The sequence below is a fragment of the Periplaneta americana genome, chromosome 12 (genome assembly GCF_040183065.1).
Source record: "Periplaneta americana isolate PAMFEO1 chromosome 12, P.americana_PAMFEO1_priV1, whole genome shotgun sequence".
Lineage (NCBI taxonomy): Eukaryota > Metazoa > Arthropoda > Insecta > Blattodea > Blattidae > Periplaneta > Periplaneta americana.
The window spans coordinates 83,423,932-83,448,106 of record NC_091128.1 but is presented as its reverse complement, the minus strand read 5'-3'; the positions used below and the strand labels follow the sequence as shown (position 1 = coordinate 83,448,106).

Here is a 24,175-nt window from a genome sequence, read left to right as displayed (position 1 = left end):
TCGAAGTCTTACATTGTTCATTTTCAATATTATTTGAATGTTCGATCTCGAAATCAGCTGTGATTATCACGTGGGTTGTCAGGTAGTTACGATTTTTTTCTCCTAAATTGTTGTCCTCGTATAGGCCTATAATACGCATCCTGAATTTTTAATTTTTTTCTTTCTTATTTTATTACATCAGGCTTTCTGAACTCTCTGCAGCTACAGCCCTTTTTTACTATACAGCTAATATGTTACTATTTGTTTTTAAAAAGTAATTCAATGAATTCATTCCTGCTCTGCGTTCTTATTTCAGATTTCACCGATACAGTGTCTCTTCCCAGTTTTTCGTATCCATTATTAAATACAGGCTAATATCCAGTGTCCGGGAAGAATACTACCAGTAAGAAAGTTTTAAAATTCAACAACCAACAAATTTATCCAAATGCCGTTTGCTGCAAAAGGCAGACCATCAGCAAATCTCCAAATGTGCATCTCGTATGCCTCGGCAGGCGTCAAGACATTATTCGGTCAGCAACAATGAATGGAATAACAGTGTTGCTAAAATAAAAATTAACAACAATTGGACATTAGCGAAAATCACGAGGAATGTAATTATGATGTTGCCATCATAAAAACTTGTTGAGTTACTCTATCCCCTGCAGCAAACAGCATTTAGATAAATTTATTATAATTCTTGAGTTACAAACTTTCTTATCGATTGTGTTCGTCCAGGACACCATGTGTACCTCATGTAGAATATACCGGCAAATATCACAAAGCACTTCACTTTTTAACATCATGGGCAGTCTGTTAATACTGAAGCATTTGTGATTTTAAACAAGACCTTCAACACGCTTGATAAGCAAGACAGTCTAGAAAACCAACATCTCGTTCAGGTTATAATTAAAGATTTCAATATGCTGTGGTACAATTCTCATAGGTCTACATTAGACCTATAAAAAAACTTCAATGATCAACATTTTTCTCGCTTGGTCTCCACAGCACGGTTTTAAACGAAAACTTTTCTCACTAGGTATTTATTTTTTGTATGTTATTTTTAGAAAATATCCTGTATAAAATGTAACTTACTTCATATGAAAAATATTTAACCTAGACGAAGAATATGTTATCTCCAAATTACCACTGATAACCAGGAAAAATTGGCGTGTTTGTATAATTATTTCCATATTTATGGCCTGGTAAGTATTAATAAGGAAAAATATAAGCCCAATCGTAGGATAACACTGTATAATAAAATTATGAAAATTTGAGTCAGCATGAATTTATGACAGATTAAATGACGGAATCATCCGATTGAGAGTAAAAATCTCTACAAGAAGACGGATTCACCGCTTTAAATTAACTAGTTTTTTTAAATTCATCTTATTTCAAAACACAAGGATAATAAAAAAAGGATAGTGCTATTAGCAAATCTCATATGTTAGAAAGAGAGAAAAATTCTCCACTTACTTTCACATCAAAGGAACGAACGATCATAAATAATCTCTTTCTAGAGAAAGACATTGAAATATGTATTTATTTATGCAAAAATAAAAGAAAAATCGCAGCTTTATTTTAAGCATAAAAATGTAACACGCTGATACGCACCGCTAACCTTTTCCATGAATGACAGTGTACATTTCTTGTTACAATACTATGTTGGTGAACCTGTACTTCAAATTCAAGAGTATGGTGGATGGTACACTGATCAGCTGGAAATCACTCCTCACGTGAGTAATGTTGCGCCATTATAGAAACAACGTATTATCCAAAACTATAATGAAATATATAAAAATAACCCTTTTATTATATGTAGTCTGTAATAACACTTCACTCCACACGTTATTACAGTGAATAATAAATATAATTCTAGTTGCACGAATACAACTCTATTCCATACGGTCGCCGATATTTCCAGTACTACCAACAGACTACTACAAAATCACTATGCCGTCGCTGTGCACATACAATGCTCTCTGGCGGCAATCAGTTTCCAGTTTCTCCAGACACTTGTCGATCCAGTCGAGCGGGTGTCATAGCGCTGCAACAAGTGAACCACGACGTAAATCTTCTAAAATGGTAAGACTACGTGTATGTATTAAAGTAGAAGCTTCTCGTAGTTAAATGTACGTTTCCTTAATGCAATAAGACTAATCTGTTAGTGACTAATACATTATATGAAATATATGGCAGCATTTTGCCACACCAAGATGTCAAGATGTAGGTATAGTCAGTTAAAAAAAAAGTGTTCCAATTTTTTCGTTACGTGGAATCTGCGTTATGAAGTGAGAACTTTCAAAGAAAAAATTATTAGTTAAGCGAGTTAGCCTGTGTTAATTTGTATATGTCTTGAATTTAAATTACAATTAGTTTCTTGGTAATTATAAATATTAAATATAATTTCTTCCACGCCAGTTGCTACGTAGTAATTATCCGCTACTGCAGGTTGACCTACCGGGTTCCTTTCTTAATTGCCACAGATTCGTATGCAGAACGTTGACATATTGATTAATGTTACTTTAAGTTTCTTTACAGTATAAAGTAAGAGTTCTGGTAAATGCAATACTAAAATATATATTAGTTTGTAGTAATACAATTTATGGGCGAAATCAGAAATGCATATAGAGTGTTAGTTGGGAGGCCGGAGGGAAAAAGACCTTTGGGGGGGCCGAGAAGTAGATGGGAGGATAGTATTATAATGGATTTGAGGGAGGTGGGATATGATTGTAGAGATTGGATTAATCTTCCTCAGGTTAGGGACCGATGGCGGTATTATGTGAGGGCGGAAATGAATCTCTAGGTTCCTTAAAAGCCATACGATAAGTAAGTAATAAAATTTGTGCTTGTACACCTATACAACTAAATATAAACCAGACTGCAAATACTTTTACAAATCTGTGAAACACAATGCAATGAGAATGTCAGAGTCCTTGAGTTTGTATTTTTCTTGCAATTTATAATATTGTTTATTGCTGCGTGTATTGTAGTGCCAAATGTTTTTTTTTTTTTTTTTTTTTTTTTTTTTTTTTTTTTTTTTTTTTTTTCCGGAACGCGCCGCAGCCTGAAGCTTTATCGTGCTTGTCGTTGGGATTGATAATAGTGAAATAGTAATTGAGGAAAACCTCGAATCAGAAACCAGATAATCGGTCCGAACGGAATTCTAACCCTTGTCCGAGCGCAACTTTAGATTACGATACGAGTCACGTTCGTTACCCCGAGGCTAGATAGTGGCTTTGCCAAATGTCACTGTTAAGGCTTAACGCTGCAATACTCAATCTCTAACAGAAATGCGTACCAGGGGTATTTCCTTGGCGGTAAAGGCGGGGGACGCGTAGGACTGACCTGGCTTGACTGTTCGAAGGCTGACCTGAGACGGGTCCTTACACGCTGACATTCTTTGGCCTTATAATATTATTATATCACAGTCTAGTATAACGAAAAATTTATCTTCTCACCATTCGTGAGCTGCCACAAGGGACAAAGAGTAATTAACCATAGAAATTTTTACAAGTTCATGAAAAACCATTAATTTTGTTTTAACAATGAAATTCTTACAAGTACATAGCTGCAAATATTTTTTTTTTAGAGTAGTGGAAATATACCTATTTTTAGAAAGGTAAGTATTACAAAAAAGTAAAGAATGCTACTGAACTTAGTTTGATTTCGAATATAGGTGATTCTTCAGGAGAGCAATTGATCCTTTCAATGCAGCTAAGGTTACAATCGGAATAATAGATGTAGGTATTCCAAGCCTCTTAAACACATCTTTCATGAAGAGAGGAGCGGTACCTCTTGCTCCAACCAGAAGTCCGATTACTTCAAGCTCTTTTAGCTGGTATTTTTTGAGGTAATAGGGAATGGTAGGATTGTAGATATTCTTTTTTTCATTATCCACTTCTGCTGGCTGTTCCTCATCCATTTCGAAACGCACAGTGGGATCAATTATGTATCCAGATCTTGTAGATTCCTTGAAAGTTATTATATCTATGCGCCGTGTACTGCCAGTGACGGAGAGGCCATGTACTTCTTCAAAGGTAATCGGCATCTTTAAGGGCAGTGGCTATAATTGATCGTACTTGGTGGTGTCTAGCGTTTCGCAGAGCTTCGCCGTGCGGACAGAATCCCAGGACGTGTGCAAGAGTTTCAACCTCGTTGTGGCAATGCCTACAAAGGTTGTCCTGAGATCTTCTCGGCACAGCACGTACTGCAGCAACATTTCCAACCATTTTAATGCCATCGCGCCATTCGCTGTTGGAGAGTCCTTCGTGTTTACAAATCCATTTTGTTGGCACCAGGATATTGTTTAAATAAAACTACGCCTTTCCCTTTCTGTGGATGACTACACCAAATATCAAATTCTCTGTTCCTCAGAAGGTTACGAATCTTTGTAACATTTAAGAAATGTCACGAAGCTCAATACGTAGTAAATATGCAAACATTAAGTAGTTGCTCACAACTAGGATCGCTAATATCGGCTCATTACAGGCAATGCAAAATAGTATCGGCACAGTCTATTGTTTCTAGCATCCTCAAAACTCAATCTTCGTGACTCTATATAGTAGACTGTGATATATGCGATGGTTGTCGAAGTCGAACAGGTATCCTCGATGGCATTTGTGAATCCGACGCTAACAGATGGGCCATCATGCCTCAGTCCCTGATATACCCAGGTCCCATCCGCATACGAGTAGCCTGATAAGCACCGGGGCCCAGAGCCCCGCCCCTATACTAGCGTTGGAAACTCGTACTACTCCCAAGTCAAGAGTTTGGTGGAATGATAGACGGAAACGAGAGTACTCCGAGAAAAACCCTCTGCAACATCTGCGGATCTACGAATTTCATCACGACCTGACAGAGGAATCGAATCTGGGCCGCCTGGATGGAAGACTAGCGCTCTACCAATTGAGCCACAGACGCGGCACGTAGGACTGATATCTCTACTGCCGAGTGTGAAGGTCGGAGGGAGCCTTAATCTTCCGCCATATCCTTGGCCGATTTGGCTGTAATGGGGTTGACTTTACGTATATTGTCATTGTCATTCTTCTTCTTCTTCTTCTTCTTCTTCTTATTATTATTATTATTATTATTATTATTATTATTATTATTATTATTATTATTATTATTATTATTTGCTTGCTTTCCAAGTGTTCCCATAAAATAATAAAATATTTTTGTTCACGTAATTGTTCGTAAGATCACCTAAATCAGCTATTCCTTCCCCTGAAATTATACGAATAAGCGACTATGGAGGAAACATTGCTTTTGAGTTGGAAAATGCAATGTTGTTATTATAACATTACTTTTCTACATTTACTGTATGACGCCAAAGTCCTCTGAAAGGTTGTGACAATGTATAATTATTTCATATCAGTAGACTTGTTACTAAACTAGTCGAAGTTCATGGTCAGCCATAATGTCTCCAAGCAAATCTACAACATTCCGAGGCGACTTTCACCTTTATAACTTCGCCATTTTATGTTTCTGTTGTTTCACTATTGTCCACTGTGGTGTAAATATTTTGTTATTTATATCAGTTTACAAACGTTGTATTTTGAATACACTATCTTTTCCAACAAGATACTGTATGTTCCATAGCAACTGAAGATTATTATTATGTTTTCTTCACAAGAAATGAGTCTTCCAATGTCATGGGTCAATATTTTCAAGTAGGCTACATTAGATAACCAACTAAAAATATGACAAATATATTAAATCTACACATACTGACACACTGCATCATCTTGGTTATTTCTACATGCTACGATATTAAAAGGCTCGAGTACAGTTAGGAAGCAGTCACGTAACATGAGTTCTGGTGATCGAAACCGAAGGACTGATAGGCCTAGTTGTTGGAATATTAGGTCGTTGAGTATGCGTTTGCTCACAGGATTTATTGTATCAAAAGTTACACAATGACAGGATGGGTGTACGGCACCATTCTTTATTCAGTACCTATGTTCAGGTTGCGAATTAACGGGGGGGATGGAGGGGAATCCCCCCCGTTGGGAAGTTATCCCCCTCTCATAAATTCATACTAACATCCCTGCCAGGGATAACTTCTATCTCTCCCTCACAAAATATAATTTTATTGTTTTAATACGAGTATACTTTATAAAGTACTAGCTGAAAGCACCCGGCGTTGCACGGGTTTTCCTTTCTTTTATTTCTATTTTTAATTAAACTGCTTATTACATTTTCGGAAATCTCGGAAACCTAACTATAGACAACCAAAACGAATTGTCTTGACTAAGCTAAGATGAATCTTTAGTTAACGTCACTTACATAAATTGATGAACTCCTTAGCGAAATGCCTGCCAGAGTTAACTCAATTGAAAATAGTTGTAAATCAGGCACCGAAAAGAAAACATGTCATCATGTGCCCGACGTTCAACGGTTTTTTTTAATTTATATATTTATTTGTTTTCATTTATTTTTTCTGGTATAGTTAAGACCATTAGGCCTTCTCTTCCACACCGCCAGAAATACAAATAAAATAATAGAAAAATCAAACTACGAACAGAGTAAAACCCAACGAAAATATTATCCCTTTTCCTCTTTCTGATCAGTTTCAGCATCGAATCAATATGTACACATACAGTATAATTTAATTTATATCGGAAGATTTTTTACCCCTTGACCGCTGTACATCCACTTATATCATACCCCTTTTTTTTTAATATGACTTGGAAAACTATATCTCACAAATTCAGTACATATTATATTAATTCTTATTTTATACTCAGAATACAGATACAATATAAACTTGCAATAAGTCATTTTTTAACATAAAGACTAATATTGTGGGAGACGTATAGGCTTAACGGTATTTTAGAAATTAAGAGAGTGTTATTTCCACAATGCGTAACAAACTACATTTGCAACGTGACTATACAGATAGAATTTCGCAGTAACATATTTTCGGACGTGAACAACAATATTTTGAGAGATGTATATTTCATAATTAATACAGTGTTATTTTCAGTCGCTTTACGTACATTCACATACTACATTAACAACATGACAGAAATATCATTGAATTGCTTTTTGATATGTGTAAAATATATTTTTTAACTCCTTTGTATAAAATATAGTCGAAGATGTGAAAAAGACGCAGTATTAAGTCAATGTCTGCAACTTAGAGCTACTGTCCTTGAGCTTAATTTTAATATGGCGATTACAAATGTTAGTCGCACTGAAATTGCAGTTGCTTAAAATCGAATGGGTATCATAGAAATACGCGAGATAAAAACATCATCTTTCGTTTTTCCCGTTAATATTGCGACTTCTATTACGTTTCGCATGATTCTTCACACGAATTCTTGTTGGTGCATAATTTTGATGGGTCAATATTTCGCAATAGTACTTCTGGTTATTCAATATTAAGTAAATTATGTGGTAGCAATCCTTGTAGTTTGAAAGAATTCTAGAATTCAGTTGGATAAAACAGTCTGCTCACTATCTACAACTGCATCGAGAAATTCATAATACGGTCCTGGACTGCGTAATAGTACATTATGCAACGAGCCTATAATGAAGGTAATTAAGAAGCGAGTATGGATATTTATGAAACGAGCGCAAGCGAGTTTCATAATTTTCATACGAGCTTCTTAATTACCATTATAGGCGAGTTTCATACGACTTTTTATGCTCGACCATATTTCTAACTTGATATTATTAATTTTCTTTGTATCTGACCTTGACCAATGTCCCGTATGTTGTGAGATGTGCGCAGACGCGAAAGTATTGATTTTTTCCGAGGAACAGATGTCCACATTGACCTTGCTAGGCCATAAGAACCTACAGGGATAACATTCAAATTAAATTAGACATTGAAAAACGAGATGACAAATTGAATTTATTTGAATATTATTTACAATTAACGCTAATTATTATAGTAACAGAACATAACCTTCTGCGACAGTATTGGATTTCCAGCCTCCGTGACTTTTCGCTAATTCTCTTTCGATTGCATATCCGAGAATAATCGATACTTGCGGTTTTATAACGGTAGAAAGCTGACCTGTCATTGGCTGAACAGTTGTAACCTGAGTCGTCATTGGCTGAAAGACCTGACCTTTAATGAGTAGGTGTACTGTGTACTTTAATGACATGCATTAAAGGTCTGCTACCAGGTGTATAATTACTACATTTCGGCATGGTCGAGCATAAAGATACTTATTGCACGAATTATCTGGTTTCAGCCTTCGTGATGTGTATCAACAATGTTATTTAATTTCGTGTTAATTTCCATGGCCTCGTGAAAGTCGATGTTGAATACAACAGACAATAATAAAGAACAATTGACTGTAGAAGATTGCATTTAATGTTATACATTAATATTTGATCGTATATATTTTTATTTTTTATCTTTTTAATTAATTTATGGTCCATTTGCACAATTTTAATGTAACCTATGTTTTTCTCCTGGTTATGAAGGTTAAATGTGCAAACTTTGGCACATATCGGTCAAAGCGTATAGATTTGTATAGAGAACATACACACATACATACATACATACATACATACATACATACATACATACATACATACATACATACATACATACATACCCACATTCAATTTTATATATTAAGATAAAGTAAGCAAAGAAAATAATATTGATGTATTATCATAACCGGCAAGCTGACAAAAATAAATAACTTAGGAATTGCACATCTTATCTTAAGCCTGCTCATGGATATAATAATAATAATTATTATTATTATGATCAAGATGCAAGACAAGTAACTCAGTGCGACCAAGCGTTGAGCCATATCGAATGAGGATAATAATAATTTTATGTGTGGTATTCTCTATCTAGGATTCTATTCTCTCCCCCATAAAAATCTTAATTCTCACCTTGCCTATATTTCCAATTATACATTGTTCTGACACTATGCTCAGCAACCTTGGTAGGGCGTGGAGAGTGCCGCTACACAATTTTTGGTATCATGTGATTCGTTCGTCGGATGGGGACGTTAAGCCTTGGTGCTATTCGACAGGAGTAGGCTACGTGCCGGCACCGGCTTTCCCCTTCTCCCTTCCTCATCTTTATCATCATCACTCATTCCAGACACTACACTTACATGAACACTTACACATACACTCACCCTAGTACACGACATAACTCTCCACAGATACACATCATGTACAGTGTGGCCCGCCGAAGTGGGGTGCAACTAGAAAAAATGGGTCACAGTCCTGCCATCTATCCACAATATGTGCGAAACCCGAATCACGCAAGTGAAGTGGGTAGGCATTGGAATCAAGTTTTACTTTCATTACACAGAGTATAGAATTTGGACATAGACCATTGCGGAAACTGTTAAAATTGGAGGCCTTCGACGTCAGCGTAAAATGTACAACGCTTCTGCAGACTCTCGGGCTCTTTTTAAAAGCCCTGGAGTATTTCTGATGACATTTCGTAAACCAACATTTTTAATTACCCAGAGAAAGAAATACGTACGGGTCTAAATCTGCTAAGCGTGCTGGCTATTGGACGGAATCGCAATGGATGTAAGTCCATCGGGTCGCAGAGACTCCTTGTGATCCTTTATAAGGGGATATTCAAAGGGAATTTTTTATAGAGTGAGTCAGTCCCCTCCTAACACTTATATTTAAATCTAACTTAAATCTAATGACGTCTACCGCTGTGGAGTAAAGGCTGGTTCACAATAAACCGGGAATGAAAACAACGAAAACGAGAACGGAAATGTTGTTAAAATAAATGTATTTAAACAATATTTCCGTTCTCGTTCTCGTTTTCATTCCCGATTTATTGTGAACCAGCCTTAACGGTTAGCACGTCTGACCGTGTGAAACGAGCGGGTCCGGGTTCAAATCCTGGCTGGGACAAGTTACCTGGTTGGGATTTTTTCCGGGGTTTTCCCTCAACCAATTGAAGCAGAATTCCTGGGTAACTTTCGGCGTTGGACCTCGGACTCATTTCGCCACCATTCATTCGCATATCGTCATCATCATCCATACAAGATCCATACCATAGCCCGGGTTAAGTTCATGATGAGGTGTGCTGTACTTGTACAAGAGAGCGGCCGTTCGGCTACCCAATTATTCACAGAATAGGAGTGATAAGTACAATAAGCCTCAGGCAGCAGTGTAAGCCTTCGAGTCACTCCTCTGTACAAGGGGAAAAAGAATCTAATGACAATGCCAAGCCGTGTCTTGTGGCTACAGTATTAGGCGCTGGCCTTTCATCCAGGAGGACTGGGTCGATCTTTGTAAAGTTTGGGTGGAATTTGTGGTGGGCAAAACAGACGTTGCAGGAGGGTTTCTTCAGGCGGTGTATTCTCGTTTCCCTCTTTCATTCCACCAAACTCTCCACTTCACCCCCATTTCATCTATAATCTGTAATAGTAAAAATATGCTGGGGTGATGTCTCGGGAGTAGTACGGATTTTCGATGCTGATCTAAGTTCTAAGGAATTGGGCTACGGGCTCTGGGCGTACAATGGGCCTAAACGGCCTAAGAGCAAGGATTCATCCCGGATACAACACTCGTAAAATGAATGAATGAATCAATCAATCAATCAGTCAATTAACCAAGGATAATACAAACACCCAAGCCATACATACCAAGGAAAAATCCCTTGGCAGAATCGGGAATCGAACCCTAAACCCCCTGGTTAAGAGCCAGCGTCGCTAACCACTAGGCGAAGAGGCTGACCATCGCACACAGTAAGGTGATGCATTAAGAAAAGAAGCAATATTTGTGTTCCTCAATTATTTTACACATAAGAAAAAAACGTCGAACTCTGTACGAAAAGCATGGGGTGTTTCTGATGGACGTTTATTTAATATAAATCAACTGAGCGTGCTGGTCATATAATAGCAGTGATAACAATTACTTAGCTAAATAACAGGGGCGGCTTAACGGGTAGAGCCCTCGTGTCATGGCATTGTCTAAATAAATTGTAATTATATCTTATTTTCAACTGTACGTTCTTAACACTATACGTTCACAATTTTTTTTTATAAAAATGCGGGTTTTCCATGGAGTGATTCGAATAGGTGTCAGAGTAACAATGCCATTCGCCCGTTCATGCGCCGCTGTTACCAACTGTACATATTTTACAGTCTATACAAAACTAGAAAGGTATTGACAGTTCTCGCTCGCACATTCGGGAAGGAAGCGACGTTGTGAAGTTGTGCGGTAGTGCAGTACTGCTCTTTGCGCCGCCTGTCGTGTCGGAAATAAGCAGTTGTCACGAAATCGTAAACTGATAAATTTGTATTATACGGAGTCTTGGACCAGATTAATATAATAATAATAATAATAATAATAATAATAATAATAATAATAATAATAATAATAATAATAATAATAATAAACGTATGAATGAATGCGAGTATGGTACATAGTGTGTTAGCGATAAGTTTTCTCCATTAATACATTACGACCATCGATTTTTTAAATATTTGAAACCTAAATTCTTTAAGACAGTGTGCAGAAACTCCCGTAGGAAAGATCTGCATCTCGAAGCGACTTTTTTAACGTAGGATACTCCTTTCGTCGGTAATATAAATACACATGCTGCCGGACTGCATCCTCCTGAAAGGCATCTAAATTTGTCACTCGCTTTTCCACTTCCTTTTCTTTCCCGGGGTTTCAAGTCAGTGAAGTCCATCCTCTAGCTCATTCAATTTAAATTTTACCGTTCCTATTTTAACGATTGTGTTCTTTTCTATTTTGAGAGTTTTTGCAGTACAATTTACCACCTGTTGTACAGGAATAAGAGACCCGCCATTGCCTCTTCTTTCTCGAAATAGTCCCGCACATTACAAACCATTTCTCTCGCCTGACTTGTAAGAAAAGCACCTTTTCCGTTACTTCTAGACCTCTTGCTGTCCCTTGTAGCACTCCTTTCTCCCTCTGAGCCACTGCCATCGTGATCTAGACCAGGCCGTAATGCAGGTTGTGTGACGTCACTCGATGAGTCGGGCTTTTCAATTTGAGTATACGGAGCTGAGTGAAATATATTACTTTATAGCGTGTCGGCGCTCAATTTTATTTAGTGTAATGTGTGTATAAGACCCCTTCACACTTCTTATTGCATAGTATGTTGCAGAAATAATTACAAAACTGTGTTATTTTAATGTGAACGGAGTTTTACATGCTAACATAACCTGGTTGCATCAACATTTTAAGTTTGGAATGGAAGCTATTTTGAGATTTAATAAAGAAGAATTATTTATATTGTGATTTTAATTTAGCACATCTACCTTCCTTACTTGTAGGTACAAAATTTACCACAGTCCCTCCTATGAAATTAGTGTATGTACAGTTGTGTGTTAATCTGGTAGATTAGATAAATACAATTCATTACAACCCAGTATAGTAGGAAACAAATAAATAATACAATTAAATTTTTATTCAATGTAATATGTGCATAAGTTCCATTTATGTGTTGCATAATGTGGCAGGAATAATAAATAAAACTGTGTTATTTTTATGTGAAGAGAATTTACCATGTTAACATAACCTATCTGCGTCAACATTTTAGGCTAAAGTTGAGAACGAAAACTGTTTTGAGATTTAATAAAGAAGAATATATTTTTAGGATAAACTTCAGAACACGGTTACCGTCCTTACTTATTGGTAGAAAATTCACCACAGTCCCTCCTATGAAATGTACATACGTTATATTACTTAGTAGCGCTGAGGTATAGTTCCGGTAATTTCTGAACTGAAAACAGTTGAATTTATTTTTTGTGGAGATGCATTTGATCTATAAGCAAGGCATATTAAAATCCTGAACGAACCGAACTAATTTGTAATTGCAAGATGTATGAATACGAAGGGAACTACCTCAGCGCTAGTTTAGCCCTAGTAACATATTGAACTAATCAGACTTCAGACTGGAGTACCGTCTGAAACGAATAAATGCAATTGAAGTGTAGACAAATTGCATTTATAAGTTATATGTAGCGTTATGCTTAATTATAATGCATAATTGCGAATATTATTGATAGAATAAACATAACCTATAACTTCAACACATTAAAATATGCGTGCGATGCAACTGAAAATTGTTGAAACGTGCATAAATGAATGTGCAAGAATTTCGTAATGAAGCATGAGTGCTTTATTTCAACTAATTATAATTCTAGGTACTGTAACAGTAATGAAAACTATAGGGTATAATTTTTTGTAATATACTATATGTATCTCGTTTTTAGTTCAAATTGTGTATATTATTAAACGTCGTATTATTTACTCGTATAATGTAGGTTATTCACAAATAAAAAGGGCGCAATAATTTAAATTTAATAAGGCAAATACGGTAAACTAGCAATAATGGATTAGACAAGAGTAACATCGGTAACGCTGCACTTAGGCCTAATCACAACTTACTTCACATGCCAGTCAATGTTTCACTTTCACGTATATATTATTACACATATTTAGCCTACTGTTTATAAGACCAAAATTTCACTTAACCACATAAGGACGCAATATTTAATCGAAATAAAGGCAGGTATTACACATACGAACTCTGCCTGCAACAACGTAATTTTCACACCAAAAATAATATTATACCTTAAATTGCAAGTAAATTGTGTCTCAAGTGTCTCACAATCACTGTTTAAAATTTTACTGACGCAATTACACTGCATTTCAGAGAAATATATGTTATTCTTCATGCACTGCAACTAATTCATATGGTTGAAAGACCGCCTTTCGCGATCAGCTGTTAAGCGAGTCACGTGGTCTGCCTTACGGCCTGTATTAGATCACGATGACTGTGTCTGAGCCCGTGGTTCGTCTTACGTCGCTAACTGCAGGAGTGATGCCTTGCGACATTGTATAAGTGAAACACGGACACCATAATACACTCGCAACTAAATTAAATTTATAACTAAACTCAAACTAATTCTACCTTCATCAACAACAAAATATCTACGAAAACAATAACCATGACAAACACCAATACTTTCTGTAACACAGTAACGAAGATTCAACACTTCCCAACAAAGCAACTGGCCAACACGTGCTCGCTGCGAAACAGTCGGCAACGTCGGCCTATTGTCATCTCTGATTGGATAGTTTGAGCGGTTGCCATGGTGATGCTTTGAAGCCGCTGAACTGTCAAACTCTATATAACGTCTTTGGTCACACCTTTCTAGTTTTGTATAGACTGTAGTCATTCGAGCCAGCTGCCAACCAACTCTGTACGGGCATGCGCAGAAGTGTTCTGTAACCTATTCGATGGAGCTTCATAGAGGTGTAAAGGGCAGGAGGAAAGGTCTTATCCGTGCCATTCAGTTGACAACTCGATTCGAGATGGCAGCACTAAATAAGAATATTTATTCCATGCTAGGGCTAACTTTCTTGCCGCAAATACGTTATTCAAAATAATGTAAGCAAAACAGTACGGTATCTGGCGTCATATATGCATGTAATTGTGCTGTGTTGATGATAAGCAATCATTTATGAATAAAATAAGTACTCTTTATAAAATCCACTTTCTATATCATCATATGATCATATGTTGTGTATCAAGTGCAAATTAAAATTAAGGTGACATTTAACATTTAATTTTTTAAGGTGACATGTATTTATTTAGCCTGACGAGTTACTTCCTTGGTTTGAATTGTAAATTATTTAAAAATAGCGTGTAAGAGGGCCTTAGACTAGAAATGTTTAGTTTAAATGTAGTTCTGTTTATAAGTACAGTATGCATAAGGGTGTAATTATTTGACTTATTTGAACTGTTGTATCAGTGAAGCGAGGTGAGCCAGTGGAGTTATGGTTTTACAGTGCAGTGAATAGTTCCGATCAGTAATAATTTATAGCGTCAATGAAATGTGTTCTATAGTGTCAGTGAAATGTGTTATAGTGTGTCAGTGAAATGCGTCATAGTGCCACTACAGTGAGTGAGATGAGAGTAAAGTGAAAGACTATTGAAACTTATGTAGGGCCTATACATAATTATGTAGGTTGTAATGTAAAATTAGGTATTTTATTTATGTTTTATTATTATTGTGTTAAATTATATTGTGTATTCTTATTGTATTGTGTATTGTAAATTTATTGTGTATTGCTTATGTTTTTTTGTGTATTGTTTATACAGGGTGTTTCAAAAATAGAGGGCACAATTTCAGTTATGTATTCCTCACATGTAGACAATACAAAAAGTTCATTACAACATGTGTCCGAAAATCCTTGCTTTCCGAGTTATGGCCCTCAAAACAGTGATATTCACCGGAAAGTTTTTCTTCCCGCAGATAGGTGCCGTGACAGAAGATATTAACAGAGGACACTCTAACAGTTGATTCCGAGGCGAAGAGTACACTGAGTGTTGTGTTTGGCGTTGTACTTGCGACATGTACTGAAATCAGGAGCTGGCAGAAGTGCACTTCATGTACGGTAAGGCGGACGGCAATGCTGCGCTGGCTCGTCGTTTGTACCAGGAGAGGTGCCCTAATCGATGGATAGGTAGAGGTGGCCCAATTGCTTGGCCTCCATGCTCACCTGATTTCAACCCTATTGATTTCTACTTGTGGGGCCATTTAAAATCATTATTGTATTCGTCTCCGGTGCCTGACATGGAATCCCTTTGGAATCGATTTGTGGCAGATTGTGAGGAAATATGCAATACTCCTGGAATTTCGGATCGTGTCCGCAGGGCCATGAGACATCGATGTGAGGCCTGTATTCAATCAGGAGGTGGACATTTTAGCAGGAGGTGGACATTTTGAACATCTGTTGTAAAGACAACTACCTGCGGGAAGAAAAACGTTCCGGTGAATATTACTGTTTTGAAGGCCATAACTCGGAAACTAAGCATTTCCGGACACCTGTTGTAATGAACTTTTCGTACTGTCTGCATATGGGGAATACATACCTGAAATTATGCCCTCTATTTTTTAAACACTCTGTATAATGTGTATACCACTGCCACCAGGTGCTTGCCCACTTGCAGTGTAAATAAATAAATACATACATACATACATACATACATACATACATATGAAGATAAACAGATATATAATGGAAAGACTAACTAGTTTTGAACATAAATATGGAAAAGGTGTTAAAATGTTTTTGCAAGAAAACAAATGGATTTGTTGATGCGATATTAAAAATTCTTTCTTCTGTTTTCCTTGTATGCTTTTTTGGTTATAACTGACATAAGTCTAAGAAAGGTGTGATGGATTTAGTTTACATCTGGTAGCAAGACCCCCAATTTTAGCCAGAGTCATTAAACTCATTGCTGAAAATGAAGGAAAATAGAATTCAAGTATAGAACAGTTTAGAAAACTTCAAGGTTCCGTGAATTTATTACTTATTTTATTACTAGTTCTATTATTATTATTATTATTATTATTATTATTATTCTGCTGCCAAAAAATCTGAAAGTTAGAATTTATAAAACAATTATATAACCGGTTCTTTATGGTTGTGAAACTTGGACCCTCACTTTGAGAGAGGAACATAGGTTAAGGGTGTTTGAGAATAAGGTGCTTAGGAAAATATTTGGGGCTAAGAGGGATGAAGTTACAGGAGAATGGAGAAAGATACACAACACAGAACTGCACGCATTGTATTCTTCACCTGACATAATTAGGAACATTAAATCCAGACGTTTGAGATGGGCAGGGCATGTAGCACATATGGGCGAATCCAGAAATGCATACAGAGTGTTAGTTGGGAGGCCGGAGCGAAAAAAAGGCCTTTGGGAGGCCGAGACTTAGATGGGAAGATAATATTAAAATAGATTTGAGGGATGTGGGATATGATGGTAGAGACTGGATTAATCTTGCTCAGGATAGGGACCACATTAATACTACACACCTAATCAAACCTAACCTGTCACATAATACTACACACCTATAGTAACATTCCTCACGTTTAGTATCATTTCGTTTGCATTTATTACCGACCCTGCTACTCCTGTCGTGGGCCATCTAGTAGAAGTGGATTGTATTTCATCGTAATGCCAGGAAGAAAATATGGCGACTTTCATAATTATTACATTTAAATGTGTTAATGTAGTGATAATTCTATATATATATATATATATATATATATATATATATATATATATATATATATATATATATATATATATTTATTTATTACAATACGAATTGAAATATGTTGTAGCTGTGATAAAAGTGTTGAAAATTGGTTTATAGCGTCACATTGACAGTGATAAAAGTGTGCAATAGCCTATTCCTTCAGTGGCCGGTCAATGCTCTACTTTTATGGACATATGACACATATTGGAAGAGAAAGATCCCTGGTGTTGTTCAGGGTTTAAAGACAATCCCAACGAGGGTTACCAAACGTTCGTATTTAGCAGGACATGTCCGTATTTTGAAAGTTTGTCCTGCCGACCATATTTATTTTTGAAGATTTGTCCGTATTTTTATGGGAAAGTCTCAATCATCTCATTTTTTATAATTCCATTTCAAAACATAATTCTGAACTGCGAATAAAACTATAGTTTTTCGTCCATATATTTTATTCAGAGTCTGAATTCATTTCAAGGTTAGAATAATGTTCCAAGTATTAGCATCACTGGTCAATAAACTATCGTTTTTCGTCCATATATGTTATTTAGGGACTGAACTCACTTCAGTGTTACAATACTGTCCGAATTTCACGAGAAGATCCGAGCAAAGAATGCAAGTTTCTCCCCCACACTTATAACCTATCCCTGACATGGAACCAGCCGGCCATTGACTGAGCCTTGTTTGTATCAGCCTGCCAATGACACCACTCCCATCCACCTGCTCCTTCAAGAACGCTGAGTTACTGGCTTACTCTCTCCTCTTGCCCCGCAAGGATCGTACTCCCCTCACAGGGATCCTCTCGTGAAATTTGGACAGTAGTGCTGCAAGTATTTGCGTCAGTAGTCAGTATTCTCTTTCAAATACAAGCCATGAATAAACCATGACATGTCCGTAAAATCGATCAATCGGTGTGTATAAACAGTAGCATGATCCCCTGTACCTCAGTAACACGAGGTTGAGCCAATTTAATATTTTTTCACCTGAAAATCAGCATCAGTAAAACTGCAAACATACTAAATTATTCTTCTGAGTGTAGTGAAGGCCATTATTTCTCTCATCTGTCAGCAAATATATGGTGAGTGAAATAGTTTTTTTTTTTAAATTATGGCTGCATGTAAAATTTGGTAAAAAAAGATTGGTGTTTTTCATGTAGGCCTGTGTTTCTGTATACAATGCTGGAATTAAAATACTGTGATTGTATTTTTTTGTTTTAACTGTATTTTAATTATTTTATTTTATTGTACAGATAATTATTTAATATTTGCTACGCAACTTAACGAATAATAATCAATTTTGCAGCTTAAATTCGACTTTTGAATCTGAAAAAGTTCTAAAGAATAAGACATCTACAAATGATTTTGTGTCCGGACTTTGTCCTGCTTTTTAAACCAGTTTGTCCTGTTTTTCACTGGTAACCCTAAGCCCAACACGTCGTATTACATCAATAATTTCAGACCGTGTATGGAGTTTTTGATCACTGAACATAACTCGGGAGTAGGGACAATAAAAAAAATTCTCGTCAATTTCCTTGTCTTGGTCCTTCTTCTGTCTTAGTATTTCCAGAAGTTGTTCCGTAAGTTCATCAACATTGCTGATGAATCCAGACAGCATTTCGGAAGACGGTTTCTAAAGATATTGTTATTAATTTTTTTTTAATTCTCTGACATGATATTCCTACAACATGACCTTGTACAAAAAGATAAGGGAAAAGGAATAGAATAAACTTACTTAAGGAACCCAGAGGTTCATTACCACCTCACATAAGCCCGCCATCGTCCCTATCCTGTGCAAGATTAATCCAGTCTCTACCATCATATCCCATCTCCCTCAAATCCATTTTAATATTATCCTTCCATCTACGTCTCAGCCTCCCCAAAGGTCTTTTTCCCTCTGGCCTCCCAACTAACACTCTATATGCACTTATGGATTCGCTCATACATGCTACATGTCCTGCCCATCTCAAACGTCTGGATTTAATGTGTCTAATAATGTCAGGTGAAGAGTACAATGCATGCAGTTCTGCGTTGTGTAACTTTCTCCATTCTCCTGTAACTTCATCCCTCTTAGCCCCAAATATTTTCCTAAGAACCTTATTCTCAAACACCCTTAATCTCTGTTCCTCTCTCAAAATGAGAGTCCATGTTTCACAGAACAACAGGTAATATAACTGTTTTATAAATTATAACTTTCAGATTTTTTGACAGCAGACTAGATGACAAAAACTTCTCAACCAAATAATAACAGGCATTTCCCATATTTATTCTGCGTTTAATTTCCTCCCGAGTGTAATTTATATTTGTTACTGTTGCTCCAAGATATTTGAATTTTTCCACCTCTTCGAAAGATAAATCTCCAATTTTTATATTTCCATTTCGTACAATATTCTGGTCACGAGACATAATCATATACTTCATCTTTTCGGGGTTTATTAAGAAACATTTAAATCGTCTATGACATAATGCGAGTAAATATGGAATTTTGGGCTTTTTATGTGTGGGTCATATCCCATATGGGAAACGTTTTATCGATCTTAATGTGGAAAATCTGGTACTATAAAAAACTATAACTTATAAATTCACCTGTAAAAAAAGTGTAGTGAGAAATTACCATCCCTGCTAGAATAGGTAGGCAGAAATGTTTTTGGTACCTAGTGCATTTTTCAAATCACACCTTATGTAAGAGAATGGAAAATATTATAGTGATATGTTTGTGTGCATGCGTGTGTATATGTGTGTGTGTGTGTGTGTGTATATATATATATATATATATATATATATATATATATATATACTGGGTGTCCATTTCAAAGTTGGGTGTTCATTTCAAAGTGTGTCATGACGGCACTGTTGATGAGTCAGTGATTTGAAGCGAGTTTCAGCTTTTGTGTCAGAGAAGTTGCCTATTAATCAAGGCGTTCAATCTGAACTTGAGAACGTGTACGGTATAACTTGAACGTCGTAGCAACAGATGGCAGTCTGTACGGTCTGTGTGCTACCATAACTTCTTTCGAACTGTGTTTGGTGCGGCCTAGTCGTACGCAGGGTATTTGTTATCATCGGTTGCGTACGGCAACATTCCACAACACAAATCAAATGCTCCATGTCCATGTTGACCGTCGAAGTTAATGTCAACAAATACTGCACGTAAGTAATCGTCTTAACCCTCTCCCTATATCCCAACAGTAAGAAAAAACTCCCCTCAGTACATGTTTCGAAACAGTTCACATTCCTGCCACTACCGGCGTTACCGTACTTATCGGTAAGTACTCTTCTGATTGAACGCTGTACTTGCTAGGCAACTTCTCTGGCACATAAGTAATACACCTCTGTGGAAGTGTAGGAAGATTGAATTCTCTAGGCTAATCGACTAGCCACATGACGGCATACAGCGAGCCATGACACACTTTGAACTGAACACCCAGTATATAGCTGGGTACCTGGTTCTAATGAAGTGCACTGGTAGCAAATTAAAACATGGGGGCATGAGATAGTTACTCTGCCTGCCATAATAAATTCACTTCAGTTAAATTCCCCAAGGTAAAATACATATATCTGCTATGTTACAGGCTGCAAAATTAAGTGCAGAGGAACGAGAATCTAAACTGAAGCCTCTCCTCTCAAATGGTTGGTCCATGGTCGATGCCCGTGATGCAATTTACAAGGAGTTTCTGTTCAGTAACTTCAACCAGGTATTTACATTGTTAAGCCTACTTATTTTTTATTGCATTCTTCTGTAGGATATCACTTGCTGTTTTAAGTCTCTTTGCTAAAACTGAATCAAGACTTGCAGCCTAACATTTTTCCTGCATGATTCTATCTGTATTAGTTTGTATTGTATAAGTCAAATCTAGGAGACTTGTACTCCTGCCATCTCTCGACACTACAGGCTAGCAAGCAAATCGTCAGTTCTTGCAGATAATATTCTTCCCGTTTCACAGCTTTCTAGTCTACTTAAGGAAATTGAGAGAATCTTATCTGAATTTCTGAGCAGTTGCTCAAAATGTCCTTCATTACATTTTATACACATGTTGCAACAATGTATGAAGTTCTGGGATACTCACTGGAGTTCATCCTCACTAAAATTGATTATTAGCCTTATTATTTCACCCGTATTAACACATATTAAATTATTTCACAACACATTGTTTGGTTGGTTATGTAGTCTCTGGAAATTGCTGCTGAAAATATCATAAACACAACCCATACGACTTGTTCAGTAGATACAACGAGGAAAATACGTTGCTTTACTGTGTACCTAACCATAACCATGGTTAAAAATACGTATTTCTCAATACAGTTTACACAATTGACTAACCTGAGATTGACAATGTCAAGTGTTAGCAGATTTGTGTCGCCAGTTCAGTGCAACAACTGATAAAGAGAGTGGTATAATGAGATACCATATGTATGTTTGATCAGCAGTCAGAACCTCATGAGTGACACCAGTAAAGCATCATTCATGAGGCAGCTAAGCCAAGAGTTAATAGGGTAGCGTAGCCAGTTTCTTTCCCCCCTCTATTGCATACATTGCTGACTAACTAGTAACATATTTCATTAATCAGACTCGAGATGTATGCTACAATATTCTTCCTCTGACACATATCGTGAGATGTACTGCCTCATAATAGATGTACATATAAGCCAGAACCTCAGAGGACAATAATGAGATATAATTATTATTGTAATTCATTTTATCTATTATTTAATAGTTTGCAAAATACACTAAAGTCTTGTTTAACCGAATCTGATGGGACCAGAAACTAGATGCTTCATGTAGTTTAGTGTACTACATACCAGTACTTTACATCTTAAAAGAATAACTTTATTTTAAACTGAACATTTTTACTTTCCAAACCACATAAATAGGACACTGTCTAGAAATTTTTTTAATTGTAGCCCTATTACCCAAAGTAATTTGAAACCATTTTTGCACAGAAATCTTCTATCTGATTTCTATTCTTTTTCCAGTCACAAACAGTTGATGTGCCAACTCCACAATCAATAGAAATATTTTTAACAAACTCATCCTTTTACATTCGATTTATTGATTCCAGTTTTTTTTGCATTGTCACAACAACATGCTTTCTTTTTCTGCCATAATCACAGAAATCGCTTAAGTCACTAAATTTCTACGTTGCAAGAAGAGAATTGAAGACCGTGGAAACAAGATGCAAACCTCACTCTCACACCATTACTAATTTAAATTTATTTTTAAATGAATTTCAAAATGCATGACTAAACATTCCAAGCATTTTCCAAATACAGTAGTTCGTTTATAATTAAGAGTATAAATCAAATGTAGCATCTGCAAATGCTAAGATCAAAATTTTATTTTTCGCATCATCGGGATTCGGTTAATTCGTAAATTATTCGTAAAATCGCTATTAGTTAATCGGGATTTTAGTATACAAAAATAATAATGTTTACCAGCCAACAGGGGTTACTTTGTGCCAAACTGTAATGTTTAAGTTTTTTTTAACATATATTGACATAATATAGTGAATAGGCCTATATAGTAAAAGTCAACTTATTTCAGTAGAGGCTAGATAACAATATAATACATAGGCTGGAGCAAACAGAAGATATTCTATGTTTAGAATATTATGTTGACAGAGAAAAAAAGTCCTGCTGCAACCATTGCAGTACCATATATTAATACTACCGGTACGACAAATGCTGCACAAGTACCAGTAGCTACATGTTTAATGGTTATCACGTCTTTTGCTTGAACCATTAACTGGCAAGCAAATCCCTTATGCTTGCATCTTTTTAGCATCCAACTGTGCATACTGAGCTTTTAGAAAGAGCCAGATTCGGAAGTGTTGTGTACTTATTCTGCAGCCCTGTGAAATGTGCATTTGCGTTGAGATTAACCAATAAATTATAAAATATGTTCCCATTTCTCTCCAGGCCTTCGGCTTCATGACACAAATAGCACTGATGGCAGAGAAGATGGATCATCATCCTGAATGGTTCAATGTGTACAACAAAGTACAGGTGACTCTGTCCTCACACGATGTCAATGGGCTGAGTGGTCGCGACATCAAGTTGGCCTCCTTCATGGATACAATTGCTAAAACAACATAGAATGGTCTGGGCTGCTTATTGATGTTCATTTAAATCTCATTAAGATAGCGTGGATACCCAGTGTGTTCAAACAACATATTCTGTGTAGCATTGTAATATGACAATAAAGGTAATTTATTTATGTTGCAAAACAATGTTTCTATGAAATAAGTATGCATACTAGAGATTTTTTTTTTAATTTGGAGCGACAAATGATATTGACTACTTACTTCTTCCTAGTTTCAGTATTATGTAAATATGAAAACTCTCCTTCCCCAAATGTCTTTATGGTTTGTCCGTGAAATACTTTGTCATATAAAGAGAGAATATTATAATACTTAAAAAATATATATAATTAATTAATTAGTTAACTGCTCAGAACATTAAATTTTCTACATTAACTTTCTAATACAATCTAAATGTCTTTGATGTTATTTACACTTTTATCTGAAATGTTGATAGCTTTGCTGTTTTTTATAAGGGAATTAATCATATTATCAGTGGCGTAGCGTCAATGTAAGCTAAAAAGCTTAGCTTCCCCAGTTAATAATTTCATAATAAATCTACAGTTTATGGAGAAAATTATTTATTAATTTTAATAGAATTTATATTTACGCGTTAAATATTGTGATGTGGCAGCTCAGGATGATTTGTGATGCAGCAATAAACAAGAAGCCTGCACACACCAGCTTCCAAGCAGACTGGTTTCTTCTGTGTAATCCACCCCGCAGATTTTCCATCCCTTTCTAACTAAACTACCCTAGTCGCAAGAAAATAAGTAGTTTCCGAGTTATCCCTTTTCGTCAGTTGTGTTCAATTGAAGTGTTAGTGTGCATTGTGGCTGATATCATAAATAATGAGCGAAATAACAGTTCCTGGCACTAATTTACTTGAATTTTTTAGGACAATTGTATTATCAAGACTGACTTACGAACAAAAGTGTGATTTAAAAAACAAATGACCGACTCCCTTGCTGTCAATGAAGGACACAACTAGAAGACAGCCGCATACTTACGTAATGATACTAATATTGTTATTTCTCTAAGTATGACAGGGAGTGAGCTAATGTTATATGTATACGTGTCTATT

General features: G+C 36.2%; 1 protein-coding gene across 2 annotated transcripts; it reads left to right on the top strand.

Annotated features, from left to right (window-relative positions):
• Positions 1–1,634: 1,634 nt before the first annotated feature.
• Positions 1,635–23,241, top strand: Pcd (pterin-4a-carbinolamine dehydratase). Of its 2 annotated transcripts, none has more exons than XM_069841649.1 (4): positions 1,635–1,712; positions 1,901–2,061; positions 20,587–20,709; positions 22,931–23,241. In XM_069841649.1, exons 2-4 carry the CDS (start codon positions 1,930–1,932, stop codon positions 23,105–23,107), a joined length of 432 nt encoding a protein of 143 aa, XP_069697750.1. In that variant the 5' UTR covers positions 1,635–1,712; positions 1,901–1,929; the 3' UTR covers positions 23,108–23,241. The 2 variants fall into 2 exon arrangements, with proteins under 2 accessions (XP_069697750.1, XP_069697749.1); XM_069841648.1 differs by having other exon boundaries at positions 1,648–1,712; positions 1,856–2,061.
• Positions 23,242–24,175: the final 934 nt, after the last annotated feature.

Excerpts from the sequence above, each read along its gene's own strand:
- Pcd (XM_069841649.1), top strand. The coding sequence starts at position 1,930 with ATGCCGTCGCTGTGCACATACAATGCTCTCTGGCGGCAATCAGTTTCC. Across the intron at positions 2,062-20,586 it reads GACGTAAATCTTCTAAAATG|GCTGCAAAATTAAGTGCAGA; the intron begins GTAAGACTACGT and ends GCTATGTTACAG. Across the intron at positions 20,710-22,930 it reads TGTTCAGTAACTTCAACCAG|GCCTTCGGCTTCATGACACA; the intron begins GTATTTACATTG and ends ATTTCTCTCCAG.